Source organism: Gracilinanus agilis, chromosome 1 (genome assembly GCF_016433145.1).
Source record: "Gracilinanus agilis isolate LMUSP501 chromosome 1, AgileGrace, whole genome shotgun sequence".
In the NCBI taxonomy this organism is placed as follows: Eukaryota; Metazoa; Chordata; class Mammalia; order Didelphimorphia; family Didelphidae; genus Gracilinanus; species Gracilinanus agilis.
In genome coordinates, this window is record NC_058130.1 from 92,903,371 (window position 1) to 92,921,486 (window position 18,116).

The 18,116-nt window shown below is 47.3% G+C and overlaps 1 protein-coding gene across 2 annotated transcripts in view; it reads left to right on the top strand.

The window, feature by feature from the left end:
- NCKIPSD (NCK interacting protein with SH3 domain) overlaps positions 1-16,784 on the top strand; it is a 30,239-nt gene extending 13,455 nt beyond the window's left edge. The window contains exons 3-14 of one of the 2 annotated variants that reach the window (XM_044656969.1): positions 293-494; positions 3,782-3,844; positions 4,027-4,045; positions 5,112-5,677; positions 6,490-6,660; positions 8,619-8,705; positions 8,832-8,970; positions 9,174-9,254; positions 14,510-14,638; positions 14,854-14,946; positions 15,233-15,405; positions 15,721-16,784. In XM_044656969.1, coding sequence (XP_044512904.1) covers positions 293-494; positions 3,782-3,844; positions 4,027-4,045; positions 5,112-5,677; positions 6,490-6,660; positions 8,619-8,705; positions 8,832-8,970; positions 9,174-9,254; positions 14,510-14,638; positions 14,854-14,946; positions 15,233-15,405; positions 15,721-15,927 — 1,930 coding nt within the window. In that variant the 3' untranslated portion in view covers positions 15,928-16,784. Of the gene's footprint in view, positions 1-292; positions 495-3,781; positions 3,867-4,026; positions 4,046-5,111; positions 5,678-6,489; positions 6,661-8,618; positions 8,706-8,831; positions 8,971-9,173; positions 9,255-14,509; positions 14,639-14,853; positions 14,947-15,232; positions 15,406-15,720 lie in introns of both variants that reach the window. The other variant, XM_044656968.1, reaches the window with a different exon arrangement.
- Positions 16,785-18,116: the final 1,332 nt, after the last annotated feature.

Here is an 18,116-nt window from a genome sequence, read left to right on the forward strand (position 1 = left end):
TCAGAGATTGAATAAATTGCCTAAAGTCATGTAGCCAATTAATGGCCAAGCTAGGATTATAATCCTGGCCCTCAGACTCTAAATTCAGAACTCTTTCCAGTACACCATCCTATCTCTAAAGAATAGCAGCATTTATGCTCCTTCACATAAGCAGGTATAATGACAACATTTTCACTGTTGTGAAGAGCTTCACCTCACCTCTTTTCTTTTCACCTAGTCCTATCACTTCAATATGGAGTTTCTCAAAGGCCCCAGATTGCCTGTATCTCAGTTATCTTTCCTTCCCCTGCAGGAAGCTGATCCACCATAGGAAGGAAACATTGTTCCGCAAAAGTCACACCGCAAGTCCAGTGACTATGACCCCTTCAACCAGTGACCACCACCTGGATACCACTACCAGTAGGCAGCCCAATGGAGTTTGCAGGACTGGCTATGAGAGGCAGCACAGCCTGCCCAGTGCTGAGTTTCTGGGAGAGGACTGTGCTTCTTACCAGGTACTGAGGGATAGTTCAGGAATAACTGTTATCAACAGTTCTGTAAATTTATTGAGAGCAAGAGGTCTTATAGTGGGGTTCACATATCACCCAGAGTGCCTGTGGATAGATTTTAGAGAGGCTGTAACTTGGGTGGGGAAAAAAATCACATCTTTACTTTTACTAATCTCTATGAAATTTAACATTATCTTCAATTATTTACTAACATTATTCTTAAAAGGGGATCATAAAATACTTGTATAATGCAAATTGAATTGCTTGCCTGCTCTGGGAGGGGGTAGGGAAGAAGGGAGAGAGGCAATATGGATCATCTAACCTCAGAAAACTTATGTGGAAATTTGTTATTAAAATAAAAAATGAAAACTGCAAAAAAAGAAGGGAGTAGAAGGTTGGCCAGGATGGCTATAACAAAATGCATATTAAGAAAAATAGTGTTGTAATTAGATTGTAGAAGACCTTGAATGCCATGTTCAGGTGTTAACACTATTTTGTAGGCAGTGGGAAACCATACCTTATCAGAAATTATGTGAGCATCAGTGTAAAGGATATTAAAAATAAGGAAGACTAACTTGGAGGTTAATACAAGTGTCTGCCCAAGTTAATAATGTCCAGGATAATTTGATGAACTCTTATCCAAGAACTCCTTGAATGTACGGATCATTTCATTTTTCATATTTGTATCCCTTGTGCATAGCACCATGCTTGGCATATGGAGGTGCTTAATAAACTCCTGTCAATTGCAGATTTTACCCTATAAATAAACAAACAAACAAATAAATAAATGGATGAACAAACAGATAAATGAATCAATGAAAAGATGAACAAATAAATAAAACAAAAAGGGATTGATCATAAGTTTCATCGGATTGCCAGAGGGTGTTCATGACAGAAGAAAGGTTGAGAACCTTTGAATTACAGGGCCTAGGCTGTCCAGTCTCTAATTAGCAAGGCCTGGACATGGATCTAACTAAAAAGTATAGGCACTGGAAGTCCAGATTCTAACACAAGCAAGATTGTAGACTAGATCATTTGTTAGCTTTTAGAAAAGGAAGTGGAAATCACTAGCAGCTGGCAAGAGTTCCTCAAGGGAAGCTCATGCCAGACTAGCATAATGTTCTCTTTTGCTAGGATTCTTAGACTGGTAAGTCTGAGGCTCTTGTCATCGTACATATACCTAGATTTCAGCAAGGCCTTTGGCAATCTGTCATGATGCCCTTGTGGACAAGATGGAGAGATAACAGGCAAACGAACACTTATTTAGAACTGATAGAATGGTTGGACCCAAAGAGAAGAGAATTATTGGTGTTAGCCAGGAGATGTGTCTTTAATGAATGCTTTAGGCTTGTATAAAGGCACAGATGGCAGGTTTCCAGATTATTTGGGAGAGAGAGAACTCCAAGTGAATGACAAAATCAGGCTCTAAAAAGACTTTAACAGGCTAGAATGGAGCAAAGCTATTAAATAAAAAGGGGCACACATAAAGCTCCTTCTTGATTTGAAAAAAAAAATCAGCTGTACCAGTGTAGGGTGGGGAAGGTGAGAGAAGAGGCAACCAGGTGGCCTGGTGGATAGAGGACTGGCCTTGGAGTCAGGAAGATGTAAGTTCAAATCCAGCTTTAGGCCCTTAAACCCTGCACAAGTCACTGTTTGCCTCAGCTTTTTCAGCTGGAAAATGGAGGTGATAATAGCACTTATCTCCCTGAGTTGTTGAGAGGATCAGATGAGAGAATATTTGTGCAGTATTTAGTATAGTGTCTGGCATATAGTAGGTGCTATATAAGTGCTTGTTGTTATCGTAATTCCTATTATTTTACAGTAGTTCCTGTGAAAAAGATAAGGAGATTTTAATGGCCCACAATTTTCAGATGATTCAGTAGTATGTTGATAGTCCAGAACATTGATGTGATCTTGGGCTTCATTAAGAAAGGCATAGTCTGGGGGGCAGCTGGGTAGCTCAGTGGATTGAGAGCCAGGCCTAGAGACAGGAGGTCCTAGGTTCAAACCTGACCTCAGCCACTTCCCAGCTGTGTGACCCTGGGCAAGTCACTTGACCCCCATTGCCTACCCTTACCACTCTTCCACCTATAAGTCAATACACAGAAGTTAAGGGTTTAAAAAAAAAAAGGCATAGTCTGGAATATGAATAGAGAGCCAAATATAGAGATTGGAGGTTTAAATCTGGCCTCAGACACTTCTTAGATGTGTGACCCTGGGCAAGTCACTTAACCCCATTTGATTAGCCTTTACTGATCTTCTGCTGTGGAACCAATATTTAATATTGATTCTAAGATAGATGGTAAGGGTTTAAAAAAAAAAAGAAAGGAAAGATGGATAGATAGATGGATGGATGGATCGATCGATCTCCAGATTGAGGGAAGCAGTAGTCTTCTTGTCCTTTGCCCTAGTCAGACCACATATGGGAGTCACTTCAAATTTTGAAAGTTGTGGAATTGAAAACTTGTGGAATGACCTGAGGAGGTGACCAGGACAGGGTGAGCAAAAGAATCGCCCTCTATGAGGATCAGTTAAAGGAACTGGAGTGGAGAAGATGTAGTGGGGAATATGAAAGGGTTTGAAGGGTTGTGGCATGTAGGGGGCATTAAACTATTTCTGTTTAGTCCAAGAGAATAAAAGTAGGAGCAATGGTAGGTTGTTGCAGGAGGCATGTTTCAGCTTAAATATAGTGACTTAAAGAGGCAGTATAATATGGAAGTGAAGAATCTGGCTTCTGAGTCAGAAAGACCGGAGTTCAAGTCTGCCTTGGACATATGTTAGCTCCATTACCCTAGACAAGACATTTAGTCTTTTAATGCCTCAGGCAACTCAGACTTCTTAAGGTTCGAGACAGAATTGTATTGGGAGAATGGATTTCCACACTGGGAGTTCCCCAAACCAGTGATGATATAGATCTGGAGGAAAAAAATAAATACCTGAGAGGTCTCTTTCCGTTCATCAGAACCGTTTAGCAATGTGATAGGCTGGATAATGGAGTAGCCACTTTCCTGTCATTGGAGGTAGTCAGAGAAAGGCTGGGAAACTGCCATGATTGGGTGTTTGGGCTGGATGGCCTCTCTGGACATTGCAGGCTCTGTGATTTTAGGATTCTGTGCTTACTGAGGCCTGGCTGGGGAGCTGTGGTGAGAATAGTAGCGGGATAGGGAGTGGGGGTGGTCAATAAGGTAGAGCTGAAAAAGAGGAAGCTTGGGGAGCTGCCAGTACCTTGTTTTTAATGCCAGGGTGAGTAGCTTTGGAATGTTGCCGCATCAGACTTTCTCATTTTCCTACAGGTCCCACCACATCCTCGGCGAGTGGCTTCCATCACACCCCCACCACCAGGGAAAAGGCGGCCTGTCCCAGTGGGCTCCGTGAGAGGTAAAGGGGCCTCTGTGCAGGTTGGGAGTAGATGCTGGAAAAGGGCGGGGAGAGGCAGAGTCACTCAGCACCTCCTCGATAGCCCCTTCATCTTGGGTGGCGGCTGAGACTCCCATCCTTGCTTGCTCTCCCTGGGGTCACTGGTCACTCTGGGAGTTAGAGACAGGAATTATTTTTATGTCTCCCCCATTTCCCCAATTCTGGAACATAATGCCCTCAGCTAGACACACTCTAAGCCTTCTCTTGGAAATCACTGTGGTTTGGGGGAAGGGGAGGTGGTGCCAACTGTTCTGTTAGCATGTGTGGAGGGGGTGGCATCCTCAGTGTGGTATAGTATAAAGATCATTGATCTTGGAGTCCAGAAATCTAGATTCAAATCCAGAATGTGACCATATATCTTTAGCTTCAGTTTCCTCATTCACAAAATGGGATGATAATTATCTTCCCTAAGTACTTCACAGGCTTGTAGTAAGTAAAGTAGCTCATCAGCCTTGATGCACTATAGGAATGTAAGCCGTTGCTCTTCATAATGATGTTGCCATTATTTCCCATCATCTCCATTCTCTCAGCCAGGGAAGCCCTTGAATGGTTGACATTTTCGCAGGGTAGCTGCTGCCCTAGTCCTCCCACTTAGCATCCAGCCCCCTACCCCAATCCATTAGTGAAGGGAAAAGGGGAAGGTGGTGGGAGACAGAGGGAGAAAGTTAAAGAGTAAAAGGCAGAAGGGCAGATAAGAAGAAGAGCTAACTTTATATAGCACCTTAAAGTTTGCAGATTGCTTCACAGAACTGTTGAGCTCAGAAATTAGGGATCCAGCAGAGAGAGAAAAACAAATACTCATTGGGGTACAGAATTCTATCTTACCCTACAGAGAAGTAGAAGGGGAATAAGACAAGGGAAGGGGGAGGTAATTAGAAAGAGGAGGAACAGAGTGAAAGGGAATGGAGCAGGATACAAAAATGAATAATATGGAAATAGGTATCGAGTGAAAGATAATACATGTATAACCCCAGTGGAATTGCTTGTTGGCTCCCGGAGGGGAGGGGAAAAGAGGAGGGAGAGAACATGAATTATGTAACCATGGAAAAATACTTAAAAAAAACCTTAAAAGTTTAAAAAGAAAAAGAAAAATTAGGGAGCCAGGTGGAAGAGCAGACAGCTGGGGAGAAAAGAGATGAACATCTAGGCAGAGGAATGTGTCCTAGGCCCCATTTAGAGCTTTGAGGTTCTGTTTCCCTTCTGTAGGCAGTCCTGACGCCCGTCCTGATGCTCCAACTCGAGGGAGCTCCCTGTCCAGCAACTCCTCGGTCAGCACGACATCCCTGGACACACTATATACGGGATCCAGCACTGTGGAGCCGGGACCCCCCACAGCTGCCTCAAGCCCCAGCCACACTCCCCCTCCTATTCCTAGTCGAAGCAGCGCCCGGGGTGCTGTTCCCAAACCCTCCCCCTTACCGACCCAGAGCACTGCTCCAGAGCCTCCTGGGAGCACGGAGGGCCCTCCTGAGAAGGATGAACAGGAGGCGGCTGAAGCCCCAGCCCCAGCCCCAGCCCCAGCCCCTGACCTGGAGGCCCTTAGCACCCTAACCCTAGAGGAGCCAGAAGAGAAGGAAGAGGACCCTGTGGCCCCAGTAGCTGTGCCTTCCACGATTGGGGCAGAACTGATGGAGCTGATCCGACGAAATACCAGCCTGAGTCATGACCTGTGCCGTGTGGCCATTGGTGTCGTTGTCGGGCATATCCAGAGCTCGGTCCCAGCCGTGGCTGGTGTCATGGAGCAGATCCTCATCTCCCTGGTGGAGAGCAAGGTACAGGGTAGAGAGTTGTAGAAGAGCGCAGGTGGGTAATGGAACGGCATCCCATCAGGCCTCCTGGCCTCCTTACTTTGGGTCTAGTCCAGAGGAGGTCAGGCTTTTAGGGAGCACTGAATTTGGGGGAGACGAAGAGCAAGAGCAGGCCTGGCTCCTGCCCTCAAGGAGCTCCCAGCTGGGGTAAGACAAAGGAGCAGCAAGGCAGAGCCCAGCGTGGAGGGTAGGCATTGGAGTCAGGGCCAAGCAGAACAGGACGGAGGGATCCTGCTGACCCCACGTTTCCAACAGTGCAGACTGATTCTGGATGTAACCAGGCTCAGCTCAGTTAGATGGCAGGATGAATCTTTTTTAAAAATTAAAAAAAAATTTAATAACAGATTTACACATGAGTTTTCAGTTGAATCTTTTTTGAGAGCTGATCAAGAGAGAACTAGGCCAGTTGATCGGAGGTGGTCCTGGTGAAGGATTTGTGCCGTTTTTATTCCTTCCTTTCTTGGAACATGAGGGCTTCTGTATCTGTACCAGGAAAAGCTCTGGAGTCAAAGATCAATTTTAGGGTTAAACCTGGAGGTTATGGATCATATGAATGGAGAGATGTGGTCCAGAGTTCCTAGTCTGAGGGAGGAGACAGGCAACAGAATATGGTGGGGGAGAATGAGCAGGGCCAATCCTAGAAGGCTGTCTGGAGGAGATGGCCTGTGTGTGGAGGCTTTCCAGACTGATACAGTGGCTGGCCTGGGAGGGGAGGGGCCGGCTGAGACTTCCTTGACTAATGATCCTGTCTGGGTCCTGGGGGTTGGGGAGAACAGGACTTGAGCTCGGCCCTGCCCTCGGGCCAGGTGTGCCATGACCAGCATCGGCTGGAGGTGATTTTCGCAGACTTGGCACGGCGTAAGGATGATGCCCAGCAGCGCAGCTGGGCCCTCTATGAGGATGAGAACGTCATCTGCTGCTACCTGGAAGAGCTGCTTCGAATCTTGGTGGGTGGGCAGCCTGGGGGCCGAGATGGGAGGGCTCCGGGGAGGGAGAGGAGGGCTCACCGGCAGCTCCAGGAAAGTGCTTTTGCGGCCCAGTGTTTTCCCGCTTCTTTCCCAGAGTTCTACATGAACGTGAACATGTTATGTCCCTTCTTTGATCCTCAGTTTTCTGAGTGGTGAAATCTTGCTGGCGGCACCCCAGTTAGAGGGTGGGGGCAATGAGAAAAATCAATTCAGATGTCTCAGTGGGGCTACACAAACAAAAAGCCCTCAAGAAGTTAGGGACATGCAATAGATCCCTTGATAAAGGAAGGAAAATTAAAGGTAAAAGGCAAGCCTCCTGCAGGGCAGCGAGCTGGCAGCTCGGGAGTCTAAGTCAGAGGTGAGGCAGGAGGGCATTCTGGCTACGGGAGAGACGGGGGATGGAACATTGTCTCTAGAGACCAGCAAATAGCCTCGTTTTTGCTGGAATATGAAGTGTGAGGGGGTGTAATGGGAAATGATTCATCAGGAGTGAGGCTGCAGCCAGACTAAGAATGGCTTTAAATGCCAGACAGAGGAGTTGGCATTCTAGCAAGCTCATGAAGGATCTGGAGGACTCGGGTGACCTGATCGGACCTGTGCTTTAGGAAGGCGATTGGGGAAGTTAGGGGGAGAATGGTCAGAAAGGGGAGGAAGGGCAGCGAGGGCTTGAATTCATTTCCTGTGCCTCTCCTAGGACACTGTAGGACTTAGAGTATCGGAGCCCAAAGGGATCTTTGCTGGGAGAGAGCCTGCATTTCAGCCAAACTGGCCTGCTAGCTAGCAAGCTACTGCTGGCTCTCGCCTCTGGGGATTTGCTTAAGGCATCCTCTGTGTACTCAGCTCTCAGCTCCCATCTCTACCTTCTGTCATCTTACTCTTCCCCAGAGCCCAGTTCAGGTGGAATCTCGTGCCCCAAACCTCTGATTCCCCAAAGCTCAGGGGGCCTCCTTTCAAGATTTTCCCAGAACAATTTATAGCTCCTCTTTTCCCATCCGTTATTTTCTGCCTTATGACACTTATCTGGGTACATTTTGTAAAGCCATCAAAGAACGTAAGTACCAGGGACACCAACAACTGTATGATCTTTATTTTCTATTTCCAAAGTAGAATGGACTTAATAGACACTTAATATGTGTTTTTAAAATTAATATGAATTCCAACTCCACATGTTTTTTAAACCCTTGTCTTCCATTGTCTTAGAGTGTCTTAGAATCAATGTTGTGTATGGGTTCCAGGGTAGAAGAGCAGTAAGGGCTTGGCAATGGGGGTTGAGTGACTTGCCCAGGGTCTCACACAGCTAGGAAGTGTCTGAGGTCAGATTCCTTCTCTAGTCCTGGCTTTCAATCCACTGAGCCACCCAGCTGCCTCTTCCAAATCTCACACAATGTTTGGGACCCTGTTTCCAGTGTTGGGTATGCAGAGACAAAAATGATGCAGGTCTTGCCCTCAAGAATCTTATAGTCAGGGAACAGTTGGGTAGCTCAGTGGATTGAGAGCCAGACCTAGAGATGGGAGGGCCCGGGTTCAAGTCTGATCTCAGATACTTTTCCTAGCTGTGTGACCCTGGACAAGTCATTTAACCCCCATTCCCTAGCCCTTATCACTCTTCTGCCTTGGAGCCAATACACAGTATTGATTCTAAGGCAGAAGGTAAGAGTTTAAAAAAAAAATGCTTATAGTCTTCGTGGGAGGAGTGAGGGAGTCAGCCCAGAGCTTCTTACCAGAGCCCAGGCCACAGAACGTAGACTGGAACGGGACAAAGAAGAAATGGAAATAAAACGCCCTGAGAAGGGCTGAAGAAGGAAAGCTGTCCCTTCGGACTAGAGGCGGGGTGCCTGCGAGTCCGAGCCTGCGTGTCAGGCTCGTGTGTGCCTGTGAGCGGAGGGCTGGGCCTCTCCAGCGCTGACCCCCTCTGCGCCCTCCATTATCTCTTCCAGACAGACGCAGACCCAGAAGTTTGTAGGAAGATGTGTCAGAAGAATGAATTTGAGCCCGTCCTCTCCCTGGTGGCCTATTATCAGATGGTAAGGGCTGGGGGAGAGCTTCCAGAGCCCCTCTTCTGCCCTCCCTGGGCCCCAGCATTCAGAGCAGCCACGGGGATGGGGGCAGGTGTGGAGACGGATCGGGACCGACGGTGTCTTTCCCCCCAGGAGCACCGGGTCCCCCTCCGCCTGTTACTCCTGAAGTGTTTTGGGGCCATGTGTAGCCTCGATGCGGCCGTCATCTCCTCGCTGGTCACATCCATCTTGCCCATGGAGCTGGCTCGGGACATGCAGACAGACACACAGGGTGAGGGCAGAAGCTTTTACGGACAGGACTTTGCCTCCCTTCCCTCTGAGCCTCCAGAACCCCCTCTACCCTTCCCCACCCTGCCGGGGTCCAGGGCCCCCGATTCTCCCAGCCCAGAGACCTTCCTACCAGCGCCCCCACCCGCTCCTGCTCCGGGCTCAGCCTGGGTTCCGAGCCAGGACTTTTGCCTCTTCCTTCCCCAGACCACCAGAAGATGTGTTACTCGGCCCTGGTCCTCACCATGGTGTTCTCCATGGGGGAGCCGCTCCCGTATCACCACTACGGTAAGAAGGGACCGGGGGGAGGCTGTGGGCCTGCTGGCCTCCGGGCCTGGGAGCGGGCCTGGCTCATACCCAGGGAGGTTTCTCTTCCTGCTTGTTCTGCTCGGGCCTGACGGCTCCTTTGTCTGCCCAGCATCTTGGATTAGGAGGCAGAGAATCTGAGCGGCACTCCCAGTAGACAGGAGATCCTGGATTCAAATCTGACCTCAGATACTTCCTAGCCATATGACCCTGGGCGAGTCACAAAACTCCAGTTGCCTAGCCCTTACCAATACTTGATATCAATTGTAAGACAGAAGCTAAGGGTTTAAAAAATGCCACAATCTAGCATCATACAAGATCATAGAAGACTTTCCTTTATGAAGCACGAGCTGTTTGGGTTTTGTGAGGTACAACAGTGAAGGCTTTGTGCCTAGGTGGAGGGTCTGCCTGGGAAAGTAGGACCATCATGCAAGGCTATGTCAGCTCACAAACTATGTGCCTGCAAGGAGGGCAGTGCCTTCGACATAAATAGAGCCATCGGAAGGAGGGTTGGCTTTGGGAAGAGGTGGAGGAGATTGAATCAAGTTTATACATTGAGTTTTAGACGCTGGCAGGACATATCCAGTAGGTAGTTGTAGATTCTGGAGAAAAATGGTCAAGGCTGGCTCATCACATTGGGGGATTATTTCTTTAGAGGTGATATTCAAACATCTCACCAAGAGAGTATGGAAAGCATAGAAAAAACCCTAGAACAGACTCTTCACAGACTGTCCTATTTAAGGATTCAAGAATAGAGGACAGTGAACTAGCAAAAGATATTGAGAAAGAGCCAGTTAAACAGGAAGAGAACCAGGAAAAAAGAGCCATGTCATGGGAAGTCATGGGACGTGAGAGTACTGAGTAAGAAGGAGGCAGTCACTGAATGTTGCAGAAAAGTCTAAGAGAGCTGAAACCAGAAAAAGGCCACCACATTTATCAGTGAAGACCTCATCTGTGAGTCCAGTCTTGGTCCTGGAGAGCAGCTCATGAAACAAGTATACTTCCCTCATTTTTGAAGAGAGGCAGGACATACCAGGGGTGTGAGGTGGCATAAGCTATCTGGGTTAGATTGTTGGCCCATTTTGTTTCTTTATTTTTCTTTGTAGCAAGAGAGGGAGCATATCAGGAAATGAGTGGGATACAAAAAGCATTGATAAAACAAAAAAGGTCACTGGAGACCTTTACGAGGGTGGTTTTGTTCGAGTAATGCGGTCAGAAGCCAGATTGCAAGCTGTTTTGGGGAGTGAGTGGGAGGCGGTGAAGGATCCCTATACCAGTTAAAGGCAGGGGAGAGACTCAGCAATAGATTGTGATAGATTGAGGAGAAAGCAAAGTCACAGGAAGAGTTGAAGATCAGAGCAGGGGAATTACCAGTGGAGGCCAACTTCCAGATAAGTTGGAAGGGAGTAGGCTCAAGGACACGGGTGGATGGAATTAACATTGATAAAGAAGGACCAGCTCATCCTCTAAGACAGGGGTCGGCAACGTATGGCTCTCGAGCCATATCTGGCTCTTTTGAGGGCCAGACATGGCTCTTTGTGCAGGAGCCATAAAGTCAATTTTTTTCAGGCACTGTTACAGGAGCCGCACTGTGAGCACTGTACGGCTCTCACGAAATTACATTTTAAAAAATGTGGCATTTATGGCTCTCAGGGCCAAAAAGGTTGCCGACCCCTGCTCTAAGATAAGGAGAACATGAGTGAAGATGAAGTGTAGAGAAGGGGAAAGGCTCTAATGGGTGTCTTTAATTTCAGTAAAATTCATGAGGTTATCTCATGAGGAAAAGTGGGGTGGTAGAGTTGGGGAAAAGGCAAGAAAGCTATGGAATTGGGGGCCTGCTGGGTGGCTCAGTGGTTTGAGAGCCAGGCCCAGAAATGGGAGGTCCTGAGTTCAAATGTGGCGTCAGATACTTCCTAGCCCTGTAAACTTAGGCAAGACAATCTTTATTGCCTGTCTCTTACCATTTTTCTGACTTGGAACCAATACCCACAATATTGATTCTAAGCTAGAAAGGTAAGAGTTTAAAAGAAAAAAGAAAGCTTTGGAATAATCTGTTAGGAATGTGATAGAAGCAGTAAATCAGGGATGAAGAAATGGTTTTTTCATGCACTGGTGAAGGGTTGCAATCAAATTACCTGAATTTGAAGTAAACTTAGTCACATTATCTGTGATGATTTCCAACAGAATCCAGTGGCTTGAGAATAAGAACTAATGATGGGGCAGCTAGGTAGTATAGTAGTTAGAGCACCAGGTCTGGAGTTAGGAAGACCTGGATATCAAATGTGGCCTCAGACACTTACTAGCCCTGTGACTCTGGACAAGTTAACTTAATCCCAGTTGCCTAGCCTTTACCTCTCTTTTGCCTTAGAATCAATATTTAATATAGATTCTAAGACAAGGTAAGGTTTAAGAAAAAATATTTTTTTTCAAAGAACTAATGATAACCTAGCCAGCATTTATACAGTGCTTTAAGGTTTTCAAAGTGCTTTAAATGTTATCTCATTTGACCCTCAAAACAACCCTGTGAGGTAGAAGCAAACAGAGGTTAAAAGACTTGCCAACAATTTTCATAGCTAGCAAGTACCCAAGATGGAATTTGAACTCAAATCTTCCTGACTGGATTTTCTTTGTTTTTTTCTTGTTTTTTGTTAAACGGTTTATATGACCTAGGGATTACTTATTCTTTAAATATTTTCAAGTATTCATTTGTAAATTCCCTGAGATCTGAAGTTTCTCTACTCCCTAGTGAGAGTTAATTTATGACTGTTAAATTTTTCTTTCTGAGATCTGGTCATTTAGTATATTTGTTTCCCTTTTTGCTAACTTTAGTATGGTTTTTTTTGGTAAGTTCACTCATTTCAGTTTTTTTTTTCAGTTTCATCAACTCATAATTTGGCATAATAGCTTTTGACAATAAAAGAATTTTTCTATTTGTAAATTCCCATTTTTGTTAATTTTTTGTTGGTCAACTAAGCTATTAATGCATCAATTTTGTTAATCAAAAGATTCTGTTTTATTTGACATATTATCAGTTTCAAGGTGGTACAGGAGAGCTACTTAGTCATGACCACTCCCAATGTCCTCTTGCCAGAACTTACGTGTTAAGAATATTAGAGAATAATGAAATATGGTGCCATTGTCCTTATGAGTCTTTCCCTAACCTCGTGTCCCTTTGACCTCATGAGGAAGGATTACTCTCAGTCATGGCCAAGTCTGATGGTGTTATTCTATCACTTGATAAATTCCAAAGATTTCTTATTGCCTTTACGATCAATTATAAACTCCACTGTGCGACATTTAAAGCCTTTCATAATTTTGCCCTCTAGCTGTATTATGTGTTACTACACTTTACACACTAAGCAGTTCAGCCAAACCGTCCTTCTTGGTGTTCCTCGAACACAGCACTCCCATTTTCTTGCACTGACTGTACCCTGCATCTAGGATATACTGTATTCTTATTCCAGCCCCTTCGGAGCTCTGTTTATTTCAAAATTCAGCTCAAGCATCACCTTCTCTTAGAAGCATTTCCCTCCTCCCCAAACTCTTTGTATTTATTTGATATATGTAACATTGCTAGTTCTGGTGGTACTGTTAAGGGTGTGGTTGGCTGGGAGATACTACCTTTCTTCCTTCACACTATCTTTGTCTTTGGAGAGTTAATCAGCTATACTCTGTTACAATAATTACTTCATTTCTTTAGCCTATGAGCAAATTAATGACCCCCCAGGTCCGCAGGGTCCTGTCGTGATCACCCACTCTGCTGTGTTACAGAGTCTACATTAAAGGGAAAGTCAAAAGTACAATCTCAATCACTTAGAGCCCCCAGTCAGGAAAATTTCTAATATTTAGGAATTTGTCTCTGCCCATATTTGAATTTGTGGATTTTTTTTAATGGTTGTGGCAAAAGTTCAGGTTACCAGAAACACTGAGGGTAAAGTCAGTCAGTCAGTAAACATTTATCAAATACCTGCTGTGGGCCAGGCATAGTGCTAATTACAGTGGAAATACAAAGAATGAAAAAAAAAGTCTGCTGGGAAGGGCATGTTACAGCATTTATTCCAGGACAAGCACTGGGAGGGGTCTCTCTTGCAGTTCAGCCCACATTTTCTTTCTCCCTTTAACTTTTGCCTCTGTCCTGCAGATTCTTTCTGGTTCAGCTCTTGATGTCGATGTCCTCTTTCTTCCTCTGAGTCTGTCTCTTTCAGAATTCTTTAAGAACTCTAAGTGTGACCCAGTTCCTCTTGTTGCCTTAAATGTTTTAGTAGTCCCACATATCTTTCAAGGCTCCAGAATCTTGGCTAAGGCTAATTTTTGAGGCCATGATGACCCACTCAGTTTTGCACAAAGCCTTTTCCTTACCTTGGGTAGCTGTAGCCTGGATATAAACCAGATCTGGATCCCACCTTTGGGCTCTTCCTAGACTGAGGCACAGAGGGATACAGGCACACATGGATGGATAGACACATACAGGACTCAGTACATGTAGGGCAGGAAATCTACACAGATAGATAGTTTATCTCCATTTTGCAGGTGGGAATGTTGAGGCTCATGGTGGTTGAGTGGCTTGGCCAATATTAAACTATTTGTTACTGGAGCTGGGATTAGAATTCAGGTCCTCTGACTTTCAAAGCACCCTTTCTGTCATATCTTTCTGCCTACCACATAATACTGCCAAGTAAATATTAATAGTGATTGATGGACTTAGGGCCACAACACATTCAAGAACTTGAAAACAGTTCTAACTTGGAGTAACTAGATTTGTTCTGTCTGGGTCCAGAAGAAAGAACTAATAAGAGTGGGCTGAAGTTATAGGGAGGCAGATTATGACTTGATATGAAGAAAACGCCCTGACAATGAGAGACAACCAAAAATGCAATAAGGTGCCTTAGCAGAAAGTGAGGTCCCCATCACTAGAGGTCATCAAGTAGAAGCTGGATGGCCATTCGCTGGGGATATCATAGAAGGGATTTCTGCTCAGGTTCAGTTTGGATCAGATGTGGCCCCTGAGTGCCTTCAAGCCTTGAGATTCTTGCCATTCCACAGATGGACAGGAAGACATTTCAATTAGGAACAGTGCAGGGGTCTGTGTTTGGGGTGGTGGGGTAGGGGAGACCCAGGACATTCCTGAGGTCTTTAGTTGACTTGCTTAGCCAAAGCAGATTAAGCAGATGCCATGGGTAGGGCTCAGAGATGGCACCAGAGCCAGGTGCGACTCGCTGCCTTCTCCCTCCATGCAGAGCACCTCAGTGCCCATTTTGTCCAGTTCCTTTTGGATGTTGTTGAGGACGGTCTGCCCTCAGACACCACTGACCAGCTGCCTGACCTCTTTGTCAATCTGCTTCTGGCCTTCAACCTGCACATTCCAGGTGAGAAGAATGTTCACTACCCTCAGGATTGAAAGGCAGCCTTCCCTCTGTCAGGGAGCCCCTGGTCCAAGGCTCTGTGCATTCAATGAAGGCCTGATTAAGCTGGGGAGATAGGCTCTGAGAGGGAGGAAGGAGAGCCCCAAGACATGGCCTCCCGTCATGCCAGAGCTCTGATCCCTCACGGCCAGTTTCTCCGAGTCTGTTTTTCTTTTCAGACCCAGAAAACAATGTCATCATGACCACTGTCAGCAAACGTTCAAATGTCAAGATATTCACAGAGAAACTGTTGTTGCTGCTAAACAGAGGGGGTAAGGAGGAAAGGGGGGGGGGCAGCCTTGAACCATCTTGGGAGGAGGACCTGGGGATGTTCTGGAGGGAAATGCCTTTCCTCTGTCCCTACCTCCTCCCCTAGGCTCACGGGGTACTGGGGGAAAGAAGTGGGGCACGTTATCTGGAAGGGAAGGAAGGGGTGGGAAGCCCCAGGTATTCTTGGGAGGTGAGGAAGAGGAAGGCCTTCAGGTGGAGTCAAAGGCCTGGAAAACAAGGAAGACAGTACTCAGATAGGACTTTGTCCTGCCCCCCCCCCATTTCCAGATGACCCTGTTCGCATTTTTAAGCATCAGCCACAGCCCTCTCACTCGGTCCTCAAGTTCCTGCAGGATGTATTTGCATCTCGAGAGACGGCCTCCATCTTTTATCACACGGACATGATGGCCTTGATTGACATCACCGTGCGGCACATCTCAGACCTGTCACCTGGAGACAAGGTGGGCCAGGGGTTGCCCGACTCCTCCCTGCGAGGGTGGGGGGAGGGCTGGGAATCGGGCCCACCCTAAGACCAGCTTGTGTTGCCCCCAGATCCGTCACCATTTTTGCTCCAAAGCCAGGCATAAGAGCTTTGGGCCTCGCTCATCCTTTGAAGGCTCTCCCTGGTTGGGGCTTCTGCAGTTGGCATCGTTGGCGGTGGCGATGGTGGGGTCTCTCCCCCGCTGCTCTCCCCGCCACACACACACACACACACACACACACACACACTCGACGCAGGCGGGTGCTACAACTCTGTGGCCTGGCTTCCTCCCCAGCTCCGCATGCAGTACCTGACTCTGATGCACGGCCTCATCCGCTCCACCTCCTACCTGCAGCACGGCCACCGGCTGCCCGACCTGCGGGCCACCCTGAGGCGCATCCTGTCGGAAGAGGAGGGTGGACTGCAGAGCCACACTGACCAGGCCATTGTCCGCCACATGTGCGAGGAATTCCCCGCGCTCCTCTGCCCGCCCACCAGCTAACCCTCAGCCCCTTCCTGCCTCTGCTCTCGGCCCGTCTTCCCTCACCCCAGTCCCAGCCTCCTAAACCCTCAACATCCAACCTAGGACCGGGAGACTTCTGGGGGAGGGGCTCGATGCCCTTCCCCAGGCCTTGGGGGCCCAGAACGTTTTGCACAGAGTTGTGGGAAGGGGGGTATGAAGCTGAGCAGGTCTCAACACCACCCCTATCACCCCCCAAAAAGCAAAAAACACTGGAAACATTGGGAAGGGGGAAGGTTCTGGCTGTTCTTTGGCACAGAGGAGGAAGAGGAGGCCAAGAACAAACAACAAAACATCGGAAACATTACGGGGTTGGGGAAGGTTCTGGGTGTTCCTTGGGGGGTGAGGGACTGATACCCCCCCAAGGCCTTTCTCTTCCCTATCTCTTCTCCCACCTGCTGCTTATGACCTAGCCCTGCCCACACCGCTCTCCTGGCCTTCCAGAGAGCGTACTTGCCAAGCCCTGGCCTGACCTTATTGAGGCTGCCTCAGTTATTCCCTGCCTACTCTTCTTACTTGCCTTCTTGCCTTAGCTTTGCCCCCCAGCCTGCAAGGCCCACCTGTCCTCCCACCCTCTCCCAGTGCCCCTCGGGATTGGGGTCTAACTCCAACTTGGGAAGGAGGTTAAGGAAGGGAGCCAACAGGCCCTCTCGTGGGCTGGGAGCCTTTGCCCCCCTGGCACTCGGGGGTCCATTGTAGCCCTATTCCACTGTGGGAGGGCCTGACCAACATCAGGTTTTGTTTTCTCTGTAAAAAATGTACGAATGTTCAAAGGGACATGTATTTTCTTAACTGCTTAAAGCACAGCCAGACTGGAAAATAGATGAATAAATCACTCACAAGCATCCCTAGGCTGTGGGAGCTTCCTGTCTGCTCTGCATCTGGGAGTGAGAAGGATGGGGGAGGGAGGTCAGGAAGAAGGACTCCAGCCAGGACTGGGAAGTGTAGAATCGAAAGACTTTGAGTGGAAAGAAACCTACCTATTAGACATAATTTATTCCAAAACTCTTATTTTATAGATGGGGCAATAGAGGCCTGCAGAAGGAAAGGAACTTTCCCAAGGCCTCACCCAAAGGAGCAGAACCGGGAGTTGAATCTTGATCTAAGTCATTTGCTCTTTACTTCTTGCACCCTCTTTGTAAGTCAGGCGCTGATGATGCCTTTCTGGGTCAGCAGAAATGTTCAGAGGCCCTAAGAATTGTTACCTGTGTCTCCGGGTGGGAGTGACCTAAACCTTAGAGAGCCGGTTTGGAGAGAAGAGGTTGTGCCCTAAATAGATCTTGAGCATCACGTGGGCCTTTGAGACCCCTTCACCCTTCCTATGGCCTCCTATTCTGAGAGCGCATTTGCCAAGCCCTGGCCTGACCTTGCTGAGGCTGCTCAGTTATTCCCTGCCTATTCTTCTCACTTGCCTTCAGGTAAGCCAGTTGACCTCAGGCTGAGCCCTGGAGAGATGGTTTTCTCTGATCCTAGGCCTACCCTTTCTTCCTGCCCCTATTTTAATCCCAATCTCCCCTTTCTTGCCATTGGTACTGATGTCCTAAGCACTTGAGGTAGGTGAGGGGAGTGGTGGGGTGGAATAGCTCAAATGCATAAGAAAGGGAGGTTTCTCTTTCCCAAGACTGCCTGTCTTCAGTCTGTCCCTCAAATTAGGGCTGATGGCCCAACCACTGAGGGACAGGTAAGGAAGATGGTTTATTGGGAAACCAAGTTCATCTGCTTAGAGCACCCCCAGTGCACCAGTAAAAGGCAGAGGCCAAAATCATGGGATTTCAGAACTGGAAGGAACCTTAGAGATATAGTTCAACTCTTCCCCTCCCCCCCACTCTGCTTTTATTTAATAGAGGAAGAAACTGGTATAGACAAAGGAATTGATTTATCCAGTTACATAGGTAATAAGTAAGAGCCAAAATTCAAACCCAGATCCTCTGACTTCAAATCTGAGTCTCTGCCCCACTAAATAATTTATCTGGGGGGCAGCTGGGTGGCTCAGTGGATTGAATGCCAAGCCCAGAGATTGCAGATCTTGGGTTCAAATCTGGCTTCAAACACTTCCTGGCTGTGTGTGATCCTGGGCAAGTCACTTGACCCCCATTCCCTAGTCCTTACCCTTCTGCTTGGAACAAAAACATAGTATTGATTCTAAGATGGAAGGTAAAGATTTTTTTTTT